The sequence below is a fragment of the Panthera leo genome, chromosome A2 (assembly GCF_018350215.1).
Source record: "Panthera leo isolate Ple1 chromosome A2, P.leo_Ple1_pat1.1, whole genome shotgun sequence".
Classification (NCBI taxonomy): Eukaryota; Metazoa; Chordata; class Mammalia; order Carnivora; family Felidae; genus Panthera; species Panthera leo.
Window position 1 is genome coordinate 60,531,057 of NC_056680.1, and position 19,802 is coordinate 60,550,858.

A 19,802-nucleotide genomic window follows, 5' to 3' on the forward strand; every position below is an offset into this window, starting at 1 on the left:
CCAGAACCTGCCGCAGACAGATGGGGGCCCTGTAGCTACAATCCTTTTCTCTTGATCCAAAATTCATCAGATTTCCGAAAACCACAGGTCAGAGACCGGCCTGGCTCACGAGACACTGAGGCGTTCTCCGCTTTGGTGTTTGCAGTGGACGTGAGCCAAGGACCTTGTGGCTGGAGTCCCAGAAACCTCCACACACACACAGACAACGTCTCAAATGACACACAGGGACCCTGAAGTGCTTAAATACAGATTTATTGCAAACAGACACTGGAGAAGGGGGACTTCGCAGGCAGGCACCCCGCGGTTCCTCGGACCTCCGCTGACGGAGCTCAGTGGCCGGTCTGCGGCTGCCGTGTCTAAAGAGAGAAAACACGCAGGCTGCACGGGCTCCAGGGCCCAGGCCAGCAGCAAGGGGCAGAGGACGCCCAACGGAAGGGCAAGGGTGGCCCAGCAGCAGCCACGTGGACAGGTGCCTTGGCCCCACCGGCCGCTCCCAGACGCAGATAGGATATGGTCACGGCAGGCAGGGTGGGCAGAAACGCAACACTGAAAACAAAGTCGGGCAAAGGAAGACACGTGACCACAGAGTCCACGGCCCCCCCCTCATCTCCCAAGTAGCACACCCTCACCAACAGTTTCCACACGCGCACGTCAGCACACAGGCGTGCAAATCCGGGGGGCCTGAAGAGGGGTCTCAGCAGCTTGGCGATGCCCTCGATGGCACCAGAGCCACCTGAGGCCTGGTCGATCAGGAGACTCAGGGGTTCCCCACCCACTTCTGGCCACCCTGAGCCAGAAACCTGTCCCCACACGACTGTGACATGCCAGCTCCCAGCTACTCAGGTGAAAGGAGGGGTCTCCTGAAGGACCACCCCCAGAAGGAGTCCTTCTCCCCAGCCCCGAGGGCAGAGCCCACGAGGGTGGCCCACAGCGACGGCCACAGGGCTGGCAGAGCAGAGGTGGCAGTGGCCCTGGGCTCAGTGGAAGAGGAGGGGCTGCCGCATCGTGGTCTCTGTGATCTCCCGAGGGTGCCCAGTCGGCTCTCTTACAAGGACCGGGTCCACAGGAGGACATCAGAGGACAGTTCCTGCTGTGCCTGTGGCCCACGTCCCCAAGCGGCGACCAAGACCCCACTCTGCTCCTCGACGGGTCTGAGCAGGCAGCGGACACACACAAAGGCCAAGCGAGACCACACGTGTGTGCCCAGAGTCAGGTCAAGGCTCGGACCCCGTGCCCCCTGCACCTGGGGGTGCTGGTCCAGCACCTCCCCCCCGCCCCCCCACGGGGAAAGCAAGCAGAGCGCGCACAGCAGCGAGAGGAGAGCAGGGGGGGGCCAGAGGCCCGCTCACCCCACGCTGCTCCGGAACAGTCTGGAGATGCGGGGCTGGGAGCCACGGGTTCACCCTTGAGAGAAAGGCTGGCAGGGGCCAACCAGACGGCGAGCCCCTGCAGGAGGGTGCCAGGGCGCTAAAACTGCACGGCCCCCGGGGAGATGTTGAACATGGCTGGGTCGAACCGCTGGCCTCGGAAGGGAGAGCCTTCTGCGTCCCACCCCTTCTTCAGCATCTCATGGACTTTCTACAAACAGAAAACAGACACAGAGGTTAGCCGCACAGCCCAGAGCAGTGCTCACTCGGCCTCCTCCACGGGAGGACCTGCCTGGGCGACCGCAGGCCCCCACGCTCACGCCCCCACACACAGGGCAGGGGGAGAAACCCTGGCGTCCAATGAGGCTGCGGGACTGTCCTGCCTGGGACCACTCTTCCCCGTCGCTAAACCCAGTGGAGCAGGGGCGAGCACATCAGACTCGCACCAGGGACCTGGACACCAGCCCCAGCCGACACGGAGTGGGTACGACGGGCCCCCCACCCACTGCTTTAGCTCCAACTCCCTCCTGCCACCCCCTTTCAAGCCCTCTCCTCAGTCACACTCTCTCCACGCTGGACATGACTCGCATGGGCCCTGCGTCTCCGGGGTGGGCCCTGAGCCCACTCCCCACACCAGCCCTGCCCCAAGTCCAAAGGGACTTGGAAGGAGGCCTCGCGGGGCCCCTGGTCAGGCCCTCACAGGGAGCCACCAGTGAGCCCTGCTGCATCTCTGGCCCCACACATCGCCCTTCTCCCAGGGACCAGCTTTCCTCCAGAGGCCATCAGTTGAGCTGTCCACAGCTGTGCGCGGCTTCAGCACCTCTGAGCCTCCCCTGCTCCTGGCACAGCCCGCCTGCGGCCCTCGCGCTCTCCTTGTGGCCCAAACCTACCCCCCCACACCGTGCTTCCCCCATGGCCGCATGCAGGGATGGCCCTCGTTTGCACACACTCCTCCCCAAATCCCCACCAAGCCCGGGCGCGTCCCAGACAGCAGAGCCTGTGCCACTCATTCACTAGCGTCTCACCCGGGGGAGGGGCACGCGTGGCCCCTGGCTCCCTCGTGCCTGCTGAAGGTGCCCAGAAAGCATCGCTCGTGCCCTGGGGCCAGCACGCTGCCCAGCACACAAGTCTGTCTGGACTCCCCTCCGACTCCAGGCACAGAGCTCATCCCACGAGCCAGCGCCATCTTCAAAGCTCTTCAGACACTTCCCCGTCGGCTGCCTGGCCTTGGGCCTGTCAGCAAGGGTCTCCTGCTCCCCTTGGGCCTAAGCGCCCGGCCCCCTCCCAGGCAGCGACCCTAGACCCTCCCTCGGGGTCCACGTCCACACAGCTTTCGTCCACCAGCCACAGGCGACCGTCACGTGACTAAACTAGCCCGGCTGCTAAACTCGCACAAAGACAAGTCCCCTGCCCGCAAACTCCATGGTCACAGCCAGAGACTCGGCCCAAGAGGTACCGAGAGCCTCCCCTCCTGCCCTGTGAGCCCTGGTGATCAGGGAGCCCGGCTGAGAGAAGATTTGGAGACTGGGGGCAGGAGCCCACTCGGGATAGAGCAGTCAGCGCTCCGAGTGACCCTCGCAGGAAAGCCGGCTGCACGGGGAGGAGGGGATAAAGACAGGGCAGGCAGAAGGGACACACCAGCAGTGGACCCCCGACATTGGCAGGACCACAGTGAATGCCCCAGGACGCAGAGGACACCTCCGAATCTCAACGCCACTGGGGGGCTCCTGTGTGTGACGCACGTGGAAAAAGAAAACAAACCCTAGAAGGTGGGTGGCTGTGGTGCCCAGCAACACCCCCTCACCCGTCCAGTCCCCGTCACACTGGGGTCCTGGTTCCCAACAAGGGGAGCAAACAGTAACCTGACAAAGGTGACCCTTTCTTCCGCTCTTGGGAATGAATGAATGCACCCACCCCACCCTCTTCTCTGCCCCCAGCGTGGGCCTCTGTGGACAAGGGGCCCCTCCCGCCGGCCCACCGGACATCTCAGGCCTCTGACATTTGTTCCAAAAGGACTTGGAAGGAGGCCTCACGGGGCCCCTGGCCAGACTCCCATGAGCCCTGTGAGAGGGAGAGAGCTAGGGTCACACGTGGAGTTACCGCATCTGTGTGGACCTGCCCGTCACGGCCCCACCACCTGGGCTCTGTCCAGGTGTGGAACACGCGCCCCATGCCAGACAGAGACCAGGCAACCGGGCTAGAGCGGCCTGCGAGGACCCAGCAGACAGCCGGCTATGCCACGGCAGGGACAGCCCCGCCACGCCACCAGCCCCCACCGGATCTTCCCTGCCCAGCACAGCCCCTCCCCCACACGCCCCCTTACCAGCTCATGGCTCTGCGGCTTGCCTTGCAGCTTCTGGTGGTAGTCAAAGGTGAGCCTATCCAGCACCGCGTGCTCCTCCTCGTCCACCGTGGCCATGGAACGCTCCTTATTGATCTTGTCGATGTCGATGTGCTCCTCACCCTCCAGGACTGCGCTCCACCAGTACTCACCCACCTTGTTCAGGCTCACCTGGGGCACACGGAGCAGGGGGGGGCAGGGGGGTGCAGAGCTCAGTGCATGTGTGTGTGGGGCACCGGTCAGGGGGCACATGGGGGGGCGGGGAACGGGGCTCAGTGTGTATGGGGCACCGGTCAGGGGACACGTGGGGGGCTGGGCTCAGTGTGGGGGGGCGCACCGGTCAGGGGGCACCTGGGGGGGGGGGAACGGGGCTCAGTGTGTATGGGGCACCGGTCAGGGGACACGTGGGGGGGCCAGGCTCAGTGGGGGGGGGGCACACCGGTCAGGGGGCACATGGGAAGGGACGGGGCTCAGTGTGTGTGGGGCACTGGTCAGGGGACACGTGGGGGGGCCGGGCTCAGTGTGTGGGGGGCACCGGTCAGGGGGCACATGGGGGGGACGGGGCTCAGTGTGTGTGGGGGCACCGGTCAGGGGACATGTGGGGGGACCGGGCTCAGTGTGTGTGTGTGTGGGGGGGGGGCATCGGTCAGGGGGCACATGGCGGGGGTGGGGCTCAGTGTGTGTGGGGGGCACCGGTCAGGGGACACACTGTGGGGGGGACAGGGCTCAGTGTGTGTGAGGGCACCAGTCAGGGGGCACATGGCGGGGAGCAGGGGGCTCAGTGTGGGAGACGGGGCACCAGTCAGGGGCCTGGGGGATCAGGGCTTGCCCCACCCCCCACGTCCTCTCGGAAGCCCAGGACCCCACCCAGCCCCCCTCACAGCCTCCCTGCACCACCAGGGATACACTGGACCCCAAACAGGAACCTCTATCCACATTCTTCGGCCCGGCCCTGCCGGCTCACCCGGCACACGCCAATGTCGGGACTGCATACAGGGAGGGCCCAGACTGCACGCCTCCTGGGGACTGGTGGCCAAGAACTGACAAGTGGGCGGCCCACTCTCCCTCACCCTGTCCATTTACCATCCAATGGCCTGAAACCCATCATGACCCAAAGGGCCAGGAGAGAGAGCAGATGTGACCAGCCAGCAGCTAGAGCAGGTCTGTGTCGGGGCAGCACCCTGGGAAGAGGGTTACTGGCTGGAGAGCGATCATGACACCACAAACCCAGACCTGGTCCCCACCAGTGACATTTGCGAGGTCCCTGAGAAGGATTCGGGCTGTGGGCACGGATACAGGGCGGGCCACAAGTGAGAGGATCACAGCACGGTGACAGTGTGGCATCAATGTCGGCACAACAGAAATAAGCCTCCCCCCTTCCGCACCGACTGTCCCAGGGGGCGTGGGGCTCTGAGCGCCCCCGCCTGCCAGTCCAGCAGAGGAAGGACTTCTCCCCGCCAATGCCGTGGTCTGCGTGTGGGGTGGATTTTGTTTCCAGATGCTCCGTTCAGCTGGCTTCTTACGGACTCTGCTCCTCAGTTTGGGCCTGGGGACCCGACCCGGCCAAGGCCCCAACACTGAGAATCTTCACTGAGGTGCAAATCTGTGTTCCTTCCAAAGCAATGAAAACCTCCCGAGTGGAAGCGTACTCCATCTTCATTGTTCCTGGAGAGATGACCAAGGTGCTGATCCATCTCGGGAAACAGAGGCCCTCCAGGCTCATTCTGTGTTCCCTCCGCTGTCACCCTGGCTGGGGTCTCTGCAGACACCCTGGAGGCTGCCGCTCCAGGGGCCAGCCCTGCCCTGCCCCAGGCTCCGCCGCTGGCCCTTCTCACCCAAACCACGAACCACACGCAGGGTGTCTGGGCAGGTGTGCACGCACGACCAGGCTCCGTGCAGCCTGGGGATAGGATGGGCTGATGCTGCACACAAGGAACCCAGTGGGCTGCACTGCCCGCGCATCTTGGGTCCACACGGCAAGCAATCCCGGGCCCTTTGCAAACCCAACAAAAACCAAGACAATCCCAACACCACCTTTAAAAAAATTCTTTTTGAGGTGAAGCTCACAGGAGGCGCCTGAGTGGCCGTTGGTTGAGCGTCCAACTCTTGACTTCAGCTCAGGCCATGATGCCAGGGTCACCGGGTGGAGCCCCACGCTGGGCTCTGCACTGGTAGTGTGCCGCCTGCTTGGGATTCTCTCTCTCTCCCTCTCTCTGTCCCTCCCCCACTCATTCTCTCTCTCTCTCTCTCTCTCAAAATAAATAAATTTCAAAAAACTAAAGTCGACGAGTCTGTGTCAGTGCATATACAGTGTTGTACAACCTCCACCTGTATCCGGTTCCGCAACGGGGTCACCACCTCAAAAGGAGCCCTGTGCCCGCAAGCAGCCCCTCCTCCCGGCCCTGAAACACGTCACGTGTCCTTCAGTGCCCCCGCCTCTTGCACTCAGCATGGTGTCCTCGAGGTACATCCACGTTGCAGTGGCCAAAACAAGACAGCGCCGAGGAGACGCCCTTGGAACAGAGCTCGAAGCCCTGGGTCTAAAGGAGCCTGATGGCTTAACGTGGGGTTTTGATTTTTCACTGTAACATTGTTACTTCCCTAAAAATCAGGTTTGTGGAGACGCGGTCTGGGGGTACGTCCTGAGCCCCGACAAACACACAGCCACACAGCCAGCAGCTCCGGGTCACGAGTCCTTGACGACCGAGGGTGCGAGCACCTGTTCTCGAGTTTCTCTGCCATCGTGGTTTTTTGAACATTTTACTTGCAATTAATTCCAAACACATCCATGCGCTTTTCCCCGGACCTCCCAGCAACATGCTTTATCATCACGAGTCTGCACACGAACCCTCTCTGTTTAAGGACATGCGTAACACACAGCAAACTCCAGGATTTTTTTCTGAACCACCTTGACCCTTGACCCCTGATATTTCCATAAGGGCCTCCTTCCTCTACTAGAACCGCAGCTCACCTTCCCTCCAGCACGGGATGTGCGCTGGGGTCCTGTCCCCACTCAACTGGAACATTCCACGGCCTCTCCTAAAGACCATTCTTCATTTGGGGTTTGTCTGGTGTTTCCTCCTGATTAAACTCAGAGAAGCGTCCCCAACAGGACACAGCAAAGGGGACGCTGTGCCCTTCCCAGCATGTCCCCCGTTTAGGCACAGACATCATGCAGCCACATGCTCTGTGCATTCCTCCTTGACCCCATCTTCCCCACACTGGTGGCAGGGGCCTCCTCCTCCACGACAGCTTCCTCCTGGACGCCCAGTGTTTCAAAGGCCCCCACTCACTCCCGTCCCCAACTACGCTGGTGTTCAGTCTCCTGGCTTGACAGGCCAGCGAGCTCACTGCCACCTGGTAATATGCCCCCCTTACCTGGCCTCCCTCCAGGATCCTGTACAGACTGGGTCCCAGACCCAGAACCAGCTTCCTGAAATGTCCTCACAGAAACTTCAAGCTCCACATGAACGAACCCATAACGCCCACAACCTGTGCGGGTGAGTCACCACCTCTGCCTCCCCCACCCCCCTCCATGGCAGAGCCGTGTCCAAGCAGGCGGCCAAGTGCCTGCTGAGGTGCCCTCTGGACAGTGCAGGCTGGGGAGGCATCCATGAAAGCTGTGGACAGGGGCTCCGCGGAGGCGTGTCAAGCCCAGGACAGATGACAGGAAGCTGCCCTCTGCAGGCACTTCTGTGAGGGGATGGGGATCCGCATCCAGAACCTTCCAGAACCTGCCGGAGGTGCACCATGAGGGATGGGATCCACATCTAGAACCTGCTGGAGGGGGTGCCATGATGGGCAATCTCCTGGTGTTCCATGTTGTCCACAAGTTTTTTAAGCTTACAGATCAAAGCACCACGTGGGCCAAACAGGACAGGGCCACAGTGTGTGGTGCAGGTGTGGGGGAGGTGGGAGGACCCACGTGCTGAAAGCACAGGGCGGCCAGGTGGTGCTGAGCGGGGTCTCTGCGGGATAGAGGGACGGTATCTGGGTCCCCTGGGAGCGCGGCCCACCGGTCCTGTCAGCACATCCCTACTGCCCTGGCCCCCCACCCCCACTCCCTGCTGGGGCTCAGGGACACCTGCGGTGGTGCCAAGGTGCTGACTGTCCCAAGAAACTCCCAGGACCCCGGGAGATGAGAGTGCTGAAAGCCAAGGGCCTGCATTTCATTCTGGCAACTGGTTTTCAGGCTTCCGGCATACACCAAAATGCTAACGTTATTTAACCTGCATTTGGGAGGAAGAAGGATACGCTCTCTGTGACACTGGTGGCCACCAGCGAGAAAACAGCAACGGGAAGGCCCTTCCTGAGAAACCCACATCCCCACCAGCAGAGGGAGAGAGAGAGAGAAAGGAGTGCAGGGGGACCAGCAGAGGACACACAGGGACCCAGGTCACCACAGAAACAGCACAGGGGGGAACCCCTGGCAAACGGCCAAGGACCACAGTCAGCCTGCGACTCTGCTTCTGAGAACTGAACTTAAGGACCTAAGTCAGTCATCCAAGCACGCGGAGGCACAGCATGTACACATGCTCACCCCCATGTCCCCTGAGCAGACACGGGCCCCAGAACACCCTGCACCTGCTGAGCCAACCTGAATGGCTAGAGGGTCAGCTGACGGACCACCCCCGCCTGGGGTGCATCTCAACCCTCCACCCCCAGACCCTCCCCCTGCCCCCGGGCACCAAGCCACCAGCACCACCTGGAGGGGAACCGAGGACAGTGTGCCGGGCGGTTCTGGGACAGAACGGTCGGGGGAGGCGCTGACTTCACGTCTCTTGCCTGAGAGGCATTCTCGAGTGTGGGAGGGAGGGAGGCAAGAGCTGTCATCCGGTTTTAGCTGCCGCCCCTGCCTGCTCCGAAAGCAACCACTCGGGCGAGGGGGTGGCTGGGAAGCAGGCGGCCTCGACTGTCAGGAGGTCAGGGGCGCGGACCAAGGACTCTGTTGAGGTGAAGGCAGTCCTGGGGTGCCCACCTGCTCTGTGAGGCCGTCATGGACACACTGACACCCGAGGCCTGTGCCACTGCCCCAGGGCAGTGGGGGACACTTGCCCTCTCCGGGTGAGGCCAGCCGGCCCCTCCTGAGGGGTCCAGGGATGGGCTGTGGCCCCAGTCTCCGCCTGTCTTCATGTTACTACTGGTTTGCGCATCCTCCTCTGTCTCACACTTCCCTCTCGTCTCCCGCGAGGTAGCACGTGCAGGTTCCAGGCTCTGGTGAGGACACCAGGGCATGTGGGGCCCTCTGCAGCCCTCAGGAGAGGGGCCCTTGACCATATTCCTTAGCGGCCCACATGTCGAGAGTGACCGACCACGGCTCTCGGCCTCATCTCGAGGGTGAGGAACCGAGCTCCCATGGCTGATGAGGTTCCCAACGCCAGGCAATGCTGAGCAGAGGAGGGGCCCCACCAGCCCTGCCGTCTGCCCCCGATGCCCGAGCGACACGGGCTTGTTCCCAGCAGCAAACACAAGCAGGGCCTTCACGTGTCAGAACAGCTGAGCCACCATATCATCTCAGATGCATGACCCCAAACATCACCGACAGATGAACTATCAAACCCAGACTACGGCCTGTGGTCGGGAGCGAGGAGACACGGGGGAAAGACTGCATCCCATGGGCAGGACACGTCGGCCATGCCAGGGCCAGGCTGAAGAGTGAGCTTGGGGACAGGCAGGCAGGCGGTGAGGCCCGCACACACGTGGCTCCAGCACAGACAGCCAAGCACTCTGGAGACAGTGGGGAGGGACCTGTCCGGCACCCGGGGATCCAGGGTTTCCACATGGACCCTGCTGGCAGGAGGTCCACAGGGAAAACTCCTCAAAGCCGCGTTCCTGGCAGCAACAAGTGCACCAGCTCCGGGATGGCGAGGGCGACCACAGGAAGGCCTCCAACCGGCCACAGGCACTCCTCCCGGCCCCGTCCTGGGCGTCCTGCAGCGGGAAGGCCGACAGGGAGGGAACAGGCGGGCTTCAGCTCGGGTGAGCCACTTCCAGGTGCAGGGTCCGGGTCCAGAAAGCAAGCTTCCAGAGAGTTTACTGTGTTACCAGGCCACTCCGAGAGCCCGGCCCCCTGTGTGCTTACAAGTGGCAGCCGGGACGATGAATCGCACTCCGGCCCGGCTACAACCCCGCTTAGGCACACGCGCACAAAACAGAGACAACATGGCCACGAGGACGTCAAAGTCACCTCTGCCAAGCAAAGCCATTACGAGACGCACTACCGAGTCATGAGCAGCATGTTTCCACAGCAGTGATGTCAGGTACACCGGTCACAGTGGCTGTGAGGCCAGCCTGTCCTTGTACGGACATGGTTTCGTGCATCCCAGAGGAAGTGTCAGGGCAGACAGACTGCATGGTGAGGGCTTCCCAGCCATGCTCCTCCGGGGAGCACAGCAACGGTACCACCAGGACTCACCCTGGGCACTGCTCTGGAGCCGCTGCACCCCTTGTCCACGGGTTCCGGCCTCACAACTCCACCTGTGCCACAGGAGCTGCCAGCGGCTGTCACGGGGCAGGGGGCAAAGAGACCCTGACTGTGCCTCCCACGACCGTGGGAAGTAAGGCCGTCATCGTGAAGGTATTTTGCAAATGAGAGGAGCTGGAGACACCGCCGCCCACATGGCCGGGTGCAGGGATGGGCTTGGGGGGGGGGGGGGATGGGAGGCACAGCCTGACGGCCAGAAGGGCTAAGCCCCAGGGTGACGAGAGGGAGGCGGTCTCACGGAGAGAAGCCTCGCAAGGACAAGGACGTGCAAAGCTAGGTTCAGAACAAGGGCCAAGCAGACATGCCTGTGCTCTGCGACCCGGTGTCGTCGTCATGCGGAGGGGCCTGTGCTCTGCGACCTGGTGTCCTTGTCATGTGGAGGGGCCTATGCTCTGCGACCCGTTGTCCTCGTCACGTGCAGGGGCCCCGTGTGCCAAGGAACTCCAGCAGCCCAGCACTGACAGACCCCTCTCCACCCCACGGCCCTGACAGTCCCCACAGACAGGCTGGCCCGCTGGCACCCATTCCACGGAGATGCAGATCTTCATAAAACCGAAACACACATTTTTTTGCTTTCTTCTTTCCTTCCTTTCTGGCACACGTGAAGAACGTGCCTTTAAAACCCTCAGGTTTTGTCCAAAAACCTGGTATCTTCCTGTCTGGTGAGGCACCCTGTGCCATATGAGGTCCCGCTGGGCAGCACCCACTGACCAGGCCAAGACCCTGAAGAGGGGGCAGAGCCATGGAAGGTTCCAGTAAACAGGGCACTGAAGCTCCTGCTGGGGCTCTGCAGCCCCGAGTGGCTCAATGAGACCCCCGCTGTCCAACAAGCGGTCCGACTGTGCTCTGCGTCCTCTGGTGCAGCATCCCGGAAATTCAACCTGCCTCTCAATCCTCACCTTACTTGACTCTGCCTCCGACATGACCCAGGACCTGGCAAGCGGGAGCCTCTGGGACCGGGGGTCACATCCAAGCGAGCTCTGCCGTGCAGGGATGACCCTGCCAGGAGCCCCTCCATGCTCACCGAGTGCAGCCACCACGTGTGCCCGAGGACGGACCACCGTGGGTCTCATGTTAACGTGGCTCCACTTCAGAGTGCCAAGTGGTGGGGGCCTGTAGGGCCGAGGCCAGCAAAGGCGCCCTGAGCGGCGCCCTAGACCGCAAGAACCCCCCCTGCCCCCAGCCCCCACTCCTTCCCGCAGCCCAGCATGGATGCCCACACTCACCAGAACGCACTTCCCAGGCTCCAGGCTCCAGAGGGAGCTCTCAGTATTGACTTTGTGGGTGAACTTCCCTTCCATGAGGACGTGCTCCCCAGCTTCCTCCAGCACGGCCACCCGGATGGAGCTGCTGCTCAGGGCCACCGAGACCTGGAACCGAGGAGAAGGGAGTCACCTGGCACCCTGATGGGTGCGCAGCACACTCCAAAGCAGGAGCCGGGTGCAGACCAGAACACGACACATGACTACCTGGGAGCAGCAGGCAGCTGGACGAAGACCATCGTCCCAACCAAGGGACACCTGAGGAGGCCTGCGCATCAATCTCCTTCAAGTAAATGTACTGCAAGTTCTGTTTCCACGTGCACAACGATGACATGGGGAAAACCACTGGCTTCCCACCAAAGCCCCTGCTCCATCAAGGGACCGAGCCCCACGCGGCAGGCAGGCGTGGGTGGCGCAGCTGGGGTGTGCCTCCTTGTCCCATCCCGCCGTCTGGCAGGGGGAGCAGAGCCCCCCCACATGCCCTCTTCCAGGAGCTGCTGAGGCTGCACCAAGCAGAGAGGCACCCACCTCGCTGGCCAGCACCCAGTGCTCCCAAACCCCTGGAGGTTCATCAGATCACGAACTGGACGAGGAGAGCAAACCAGTCCTGTCCCTTTTCAAACTCTGAAATCTGTGTCTATAATGCAAAGTCTTTTTGTGACCGCACCTGAAGAATGCATCAGGTGAAGGGACACTGGAGGTGGGAATCCAGGCCTTCCTAAGGGTGGGCTCCATCCGATTCTGTGTGGAGGCGACACCCGCCCCCCCTCGCCCCCCCTTCGCCGCCCCCGCCGCCATGTGACCCCACAAGTGCTCATTAAACGTAAAGTGTTGAAAACAAACTCTGAGAGTCACAGATAGATATTCAGGCTTGGCTGCTGTAACCTAACTGCCGTAACCTAACGTGAAGTACCCTCAGGTGGAAGATGGCCCATGGCAAGATGCCGTTCCATTAACTTTGGCTTTCAGAGACAAGGAGAATTCCAGGCCGCGCCTGGGGACGGGTGAGCCACTGCCCACACGTGTCCACACACAGGCTGGGTGGCATCCTGTGGGCACGGCTGCCCCTCACCTAACCTCTGGGAGGGTTTACTGTCGACTCGGCCGGCTCCGTGAAGACACGGGTACAACCGGGCGTTACCCAGCACCTGGCACACTCCTGGGGGATCCAATCACTGGCCCGTCAGATGTCCTTGACCATGAACCTGGGGTGCAGTGGAGGCACCCCAGGAGCAAGCTCGCTTTAATAAAATCCTCCCAGCCGGCGTTACATAACCATAATCTCCAAATTCGGGCAAGCTGCTCATGCTGCTGGTCTTGCACAACAGGGGATGGGCCAAAGCACCGAGGGGACCCAGAAAGGACACGCTTCCAGTTCGAGATGTCACTCTGGGAGGGGTGAGCATGTCCCAGCCTCTGCGACCCACAGAAACAAAGCACAAAGAGGAAAAGGCCAGACGGCACAAGGGAGGAGGTGGGAGACCAGCACAGACAAGCTTCCAGCAGCTCCAGGGAGACCAGCACGAGCATGGGGACTGACAGTGTGGAGCAGGGACAAAAGACTGGTCTGCACCTGGGGGCCGTGGCCACCTGGGGCTTCCGGCTGGCAGTCGGCAGGCAGGAGGGCAGACGCCAAGCAGCTCAGAGTCAGGGTCAGCCCGGGGACGGCTGTGCTGGGGAGGACCCATCAGAAAGGACAGAACACACCGTGGCCCAGACCAGCGCGGGGCGCCATCCCAAACACCCTGGTCAGCAGTGTGACGGGCAGTGTGTGGGGGCCGTGTGGGTGGCCAGCCCCTCAGCCCTCCTAGGTGGGAGAGGAGCAGACCCCAGACCGATATGGGGAAAATCATCAACACCATCCCCTACCCTAAAGAATGTGGAAAATAGGTTTTTAAATAAAAAACAACCAGGGAACTCAGAATTGCATCCTGAAGGAAAATCTGCAGCATGGAACACAAAGACTACAGAACTAATTAGGAAGAAAGGAAATTCCAAAATATTTCCAATACACACCCTCAGAGAGATGAGAGGAGTGTGGAAGCAAAAAGAAACAGGAGAACAGAACGCTCACACATACTAAACACACAGAGGCTAAAATAAAACTCCCAACAGCAAGGCTGGAAAGCATCAAGGGAGAGACAAGATGCATCAGGCGGTCAGTGTGGCATGCCATAAACCACAGCAGCCACGGGACAACGCTCCAGAGTTGAAGGAAAACGTGCCTTCTGACAAAAAACCCACTGAGGGCTACACAGAACGAATGAAAGATGACTCACGCAAACTCGTGGTTTCATAACCTCAGCTGTTTAAGGCCCCGAAAGTTCCCCAGGGAAAAAAAGTTTACTCACAAAGAACCTGAACGGAAGATCTCTAGAATCAGTTACACTGGATGCAGAAGCACAGGCAGGCCATGCCTTCCATCTTCCAAGTGGAGAATTTTCGTGAAGTTAGATTTCTATTCATACCCAAACCAGGGAATAAGCAGAGGTTTAAAATAACTACATTTTAAAACATTCAAGATCTCTGGATTTATAACGTATCTTGAGAAAGTTCCTTGAGGCTAAACCACAGCAAAATGAGAAGAAAATTAAACCAGAGGAAGATCTCCTGTACAGCTTGGTGACTGCAGCTCACATCCCTGTCGCGTGTGCGCAGGTTGCTAAGGCAGCAGAACTGAAACACTCCTCACACACACACACAAAACCGTAACTACGTACGGCGAAGGAGGCCACCAAACCTGCCATGGTGATCATCCCATGATACATATGGACTTCAAATCAGTACTCTATACACCCGAGCTAATAACAGCATTATATGTCAATTATATCTTACTAAAACTGGGGGAGGGGGAAGAGGAAGGTGCAACAGAGATCCCCAACATACTGAATTTCATCTAGAAGTGTGGTGAAAGGAAGCTCCTGGATGGGAGCTGTACAGAACTCAAACACAATCGGCCCAGGTTGGAATGAGAGGTGAAAGGACCTCAGGAAAGTGGTTTCTAGACAATACACTGTACCAGAGAGTCTGGGTGGCTCTGAGGTTATGATGAAAGCATACTATTTTTTACAAGAAAAAGAAAGCAAGAAACACACCAGGAAAACAAGAAGCTACACAAGAAATTTCCTGATCCGAAACAGAAAATAATGGAGTAAAACCCTGAAAAAGCTTTCTTCCAAAAAAGCAACAAGAACACTAGTGAAAACTGTCAATATGTACTTTTTCCGAACTTTGGAAACTAACCAAAGGTTTGCAGGAATCCAGAGAGCATTTATGCAAGCAACACAAGCTTTGTGACCTTCTAACTTACCCTAGACCCATTCTCACTCTCCAGTCCCTTGGTAACCTGCGCTCCCAGCACAGCCTGGCACACCTGAGACAGCAGAAAGGGGCTGGGGCTCCTTCAAAACTCCATTCCTAAAGAACTGTGAGTACCTGTCCTGTGTGACAGTTCCCTGGAAGATCCCACGTGTTAGGCTGGTTTTGAATGGACTCAGAAAAGCCTTTTCCCCAGAGAGTGTTTGCTGCAAACAATTAGAGGCAAGTATTTTAATTTCACTGCGGACTGCAATAGTGGATAACAGCTGAGGCAAACAAAAAAACGCTGGGGAATACAATGTTCATGGAGGTTTTGAACATTTGGGCCACGTGAATGTGCAGGCCGTGTGCAAGCTTAGGAAAAATCCTTAGGTGAGGCCCTAACCCCTCACCACCAGCTGACTTTGAGACTCTGCATGAGCAGGAAATGGAGGCTATGGCTGACTTTTCAACTGCGAGGCTAAGTGTTAAAGGCATGCCCCGATATGTACATGGAGCTCCATGGAAGAAAGATTCACTGGTTCTAGGTGTTTAAGAAAGTCTGTCCAATCGGGACACCTGGGTGGCTCAGTCGGTTGAGCGTCTGACTTTGGCGCAGGTCATGATCTCACAGTTTGCGGGTTCAAGCCCCGCATCAGACCCTGTGCTGACCACTTGCTCAGAGCTTGGAGCCTGCTTCAGATTCTGTGTCTCCTTCTCTCTCTGCCCCTCCCCCGCTCACGCTTTGTCTCACTCTGTTTCTCAAAAATAAATAAATGTAAAAAAAATAAATAAATAAGTCTGTCCAATCATTTGCTGATCACTAAGCTCACCAAATAAAGACTTCACTGGCCACACATGATAAAGAATACACACTTTAGAAAATTAGTTCAGAAAAGTCATCAGGGGCAACTTGGGTGGCTCAGTCAGTTAAGCATCTGACTCTCAATTTCAGTTCACGTCATCATCTCACGGTTGTGAGATCGAGCCCACGTCAGGCTCTGCACTGGGCATGGAGCCTGCTTAAGATTCTCTCTCCCTCTGTGCCCCTCCCCTGCTCCTGGGCTCTCTCTCTCTCTTTCTCTTAAAAAGACAGAAAGACAGAGAAGAGAGAGAGAGAGAGAGAGAGAGAGAGAGAGAGAAATAGAGAGTGAGAGACAGAGAGAAAGAGAGAAAGAAAAGAAAAAAAAAAAGAGAAAAGAAAAGAAAAGAAGTCATCAAACAAGAACTCCATCAAGTACCAACAGCAACAAACCATGGAGAAAAGGAGAGTCTGAGTTCCAGAATTACCACATTGTTAGTTAAAACGCCCAATTTTCAACAAAAAAAATTGTAAGACTCACAAAAAACAAAGACAGCCCATACACAATGTACAAAAACAAGCAAAATCTATTCCTGAGGAAGTCCAGACATGAACTTAGTAGAAAGTCTATAAATCAACTATGGTAAATACACTCAAAGAGCTAAAGAAAACCATGTATAAATAACTAAAGGAAAGTACAGGAACAGTATCTCTTAAGAAAATCAATAAAGAAATATATGTTACTTTTTTAAAAGAACCAAATACAAATTCTGGAATTCAAAAGTAACTGGGGGAAAAAGAACTGAAGCAAAAAAATCTACTAGAGGGTCTCAGAAGCCAATTACAGCAGCCAGAAGAAAGAACTGGAAAATTTGAAGATAGGTCAAATGAAACTAGTCAGTCTGAGGAACAGAAAGGAAACAATGAAAAACTGAACAGAGCTTCAGAGACCGGGGGGATGGCAAGAAGCATGCCACAACGTGCATAATGGAGCCCCAGAAGGAAAGAGAAAAAGAGTAGAAAGAATATATGAAACATGGCTGAAAACCCACATTCAAGAAGCTCAATGAACTCCAAGTAGTATAAATCCAGAGAGACCAAGACCTAGACGCATCCAGATCAAACTGTCAAGAAAGCCAGAGCCAGAGAGAGAATGAGCCAGAGAGAGAATCTTGAAAGCAGGATGTGAAGCCACTCAACACCAGGCATGCTCCTCAGCAGGTGCACCAGCTGGTCCGTCGCCAGAAACCAGGTTAGAAGGTGGTGGGAGGGAGTACTCAAAGGGTGAAGGGAAGTAGTGTCAACCAGGAATTCTATACCCAGCAACACTATCCTGCAAAAATGAAGGAGAAATTAAGACATTCTCAGAGTAAACAAACAAAAATCCTGAGGGAATTCACTTAACAGGCTCATCTTTCCTTGCACAGGCCCTGCAAGAAACACTAGCCGTCTTCAAGCTGAAATAAAAGGACACTAAACAGTAATTTGAATCCACATGAACAAATAGAGTGCTGGTAAAGGGAAATACAGAAGACAGCGTAAGTGTGCCTTTCGTTTGTTAACTCTTCTTCTCTCCTATTTGATTTAAAAGAACTGTACCACAGGGTGCTTGCTGTACTGGGGCGGGGGCGGGGGGCGGGGTGTTCAGTCAGTTAAGCATCCAACTCTTAATTTCAGCTCAGGTCATGATCTCACATTTTGTGAGATCAAGCCCTGTGTCAGGCTCTGCACTGACAGTGTGAAGGCCGCCTGGGATTCTCTCCCCGCTCCCCCCCCGCCCCTCCCCTGCTCATACACACACTTTCTCTCTCAAAATAAAAAAATAAACTTAAAAAAAAAAGGGCTGCAACACAAAGTAGCAGAGAACAGAAATTACCATATAAAACCAAATTCTGGGGGCGCCTGGGTGGCTCAGTCGGTTGAGCATCTGACTTCAGCTCAGGTCATGATCTCACGGTTCATGAGTTCAAGCCTCGCATCGGGCTCTGTGCTGACAGCTCGGAGCCTGGAGCCTGCTTCCAATTCTGTCTCCTCCTCTCTCTGCCCCTTCCCTGGTCATGCTCTGTCTCTATCTCTCAAAAATAAATAAACATTAAAAAAAATTTTTTTAACCCAATTCTGCATACACATTGAAGTTAAGTCTATATTGACTGTAATCCAGAGAAAACAATAAGACAATAATCCCCAAAATACAGTTTAATAAAAGATAAGGTAATTAAAATACTACACTAGAAAGTCTCTAACACAAAAGAAAGCAGTCATGGAGGAAAAAAGGAACAAAAAATTTCAAAACGTACTACGAAGATCCAGTAACCAAAACTGTGGTAGTGGCATAAAAACAGACATACAGATCATTGGAATAAAATTTAAAATTCAGTAATAAACCCATAAGCTTTATAGTCAGTTGATTTTAAACAAGGGTGCCAAGGCAATTCGATGGGGAAAAGAAAAGTCTTTTCAATAAACAGGACGGTGACAGGGATGTCTACATGCAAAAGAATGAAGTCAGAGCACTCCCTCCTGCCTTCTACAAACATGAACTCTAAATGAATCAAAAACCTCTATGTAGGAGCTAAAACCATAAAACTCTCAGAACGAAACAAAAACGTAAATATCCACACCATGGATCAGGCAACAGTTTCTTAGGTGTGCATGCGCAACCAAAAATAAACAGACAATACAGTCTAGACTTTATAAAGATTTTTGTGCTTCAAAAAACACCATCTCTTGGGGCGCCTGGGGGCTCAGTCGGTTAAGCGTCTGACTCTTGGTTTTGGCTCAGGTCATAATCTCACAGTTCTTGAGTTCAAGCCCCGCACTGGGCTCTGTGCTGAAAGTACAGAGCCTGCTTGGGACTTCTCTCGCCTCTCTCTCCGCCCCTCCCTGGCTTGCTCTCTCTCTCTCAAAAAATAAACATTTTTTTAAAAATTAAAAAAACAAAAAACCCATCATCTCTTGAGAAAATAAAAAGACAACTCATGGAGCAAAAGAAAATATCTACAAATTATCTGACAAGGGTATAATATTTATATTTAAAAAGAACTCTTACAATTCAACAATAAAAAGAAAGCAATTTTTAAAAAGGCAAAGACATTGAATAGAAATTTCTCTAAAGAAGACATACAAATAGCTAATAAACACATGCAAAGATGCTCAACACTATGAGTCATCCGGAAAACACAAACGGAAACCACAACGAGATACCTCTGGGCAGTCATCAGGAGGCAGACAACAGGTGACAACAGGTGTCGGGGACGTGGAACAGGAGCCCGCACACACTTCTCGTGGGTATGTAAAATGTTAAAGCTGGTGCGAGCACTTTGGAATACAGTCTGCAGCCCTTCAGAAAGGGAGCTACCTTTGCTACCGTGTGCACCAGGTACATACCCCTGAGAACTGAGAATGTGTGTCCACGGGCGGGGAGAGAGGGAAAGACAGGGCTGACACACGTGGGTACGCAGTGAGAAGGGCAGAGATGCCTCCTCCCCTCCCTTGCCTCATCCCAAGTGACCAGGCCTAAGATGCCAGGGAAGGACCAGGGAGGCGGTCCCAATGTAGAAACAGAGGTTGAGACCACCCTGGAAAAAAATCTCATGTTCAGGAATGTCCTGTCACAGGCCAGAGGCCATCACCCCAAGGTGCTGACAAGGACCCTACCAAGGAAGCCCCCATGAGATCAAGAACACCCACAAGGTTGAGAGATGTGTCCCTTACTGAACAATAAATAAAGAAAACATGCGAATGCACTGTGTGGACACATCCAGAGAACACATCCACATTTACTAAGCATGATTAACCTTCCATCCCACCCAGGACCTGCTTTCAAACCCAGAGCACTCCCTCCTCACCAGCACGCCCACCACCCTTATCCACACACAGCAATCTGTAGCAGAGCCTTTCCTTAAAATAACATTTTTAAAAATCAACACTAGTGTCCATTTCCATTCTCAGTTTTAACTAATTCTGTTCAAGTTCTCCCTGTACTTTTTGAACAGGAGCATTTCTGGAGTGTCTCCACCTAATCAAATACAATAATCAACTTCCTAAGTGACAAAATTCATACTGTGTTAGTTAGGCTCCTGGTTAGTAACCAATGAGATAAGGCCCAGATCACCACACAGCAGTGTCTTCCATAAGAGAAAAATCATTTCATTTCTGTAACAGTTGAATGAGAAACCATTAGAATTTAGACGAAGCTGCTCAAAAGGGGCGAGAAAATCCAAGTGGATTATAAGGCAGCAAAGGTTCA

The 19,802-nt window shown here is 55.9% G+C and overlaps 1 protein-coding gene across 3 annotated transcripts in view; it reads right to left on the reverse strand.

The window, feature by feature from the left end:
• Window positions 1–236: 236 nt before the first annotated feature.
• NUDCD3 (NudC domain containing 3) overlaps window positions 237–19,802 on the reverse strand; it is a 61,838-nt gene continuing 42,272 nt past the window's right edge. Inside the window, exons 4-7 of one of the 3 annotated variants that reach the window (XR_006195904.1) lie at window positions 11,419–11,562; window positions 3,691–3,879; window positions 1,350–1,578; window positions 237–356 (exon numbers count right to left, since the gene is read on the reverse strand). Coding sequence is in view for 2 of the 3 variants with exons in the window: in XM_042913193.1 (XP_042769127.1) it covers window positions 1,468–1,578; window positions 3,691–3,879; window positions 11,419–11,562 (444 nt within the window). In the remaining variant the exon portion in view is untranslated. Of the gene's footprint in view, window positions 1,579–3,690; window positions 3,880–11,418; window positions 11,563–19,802 lie in introns of all 3 variants that reach the window. The other 2 variants (XM_042913205.1, XM_042913193.1) reach the window with 2 other exon arrangements.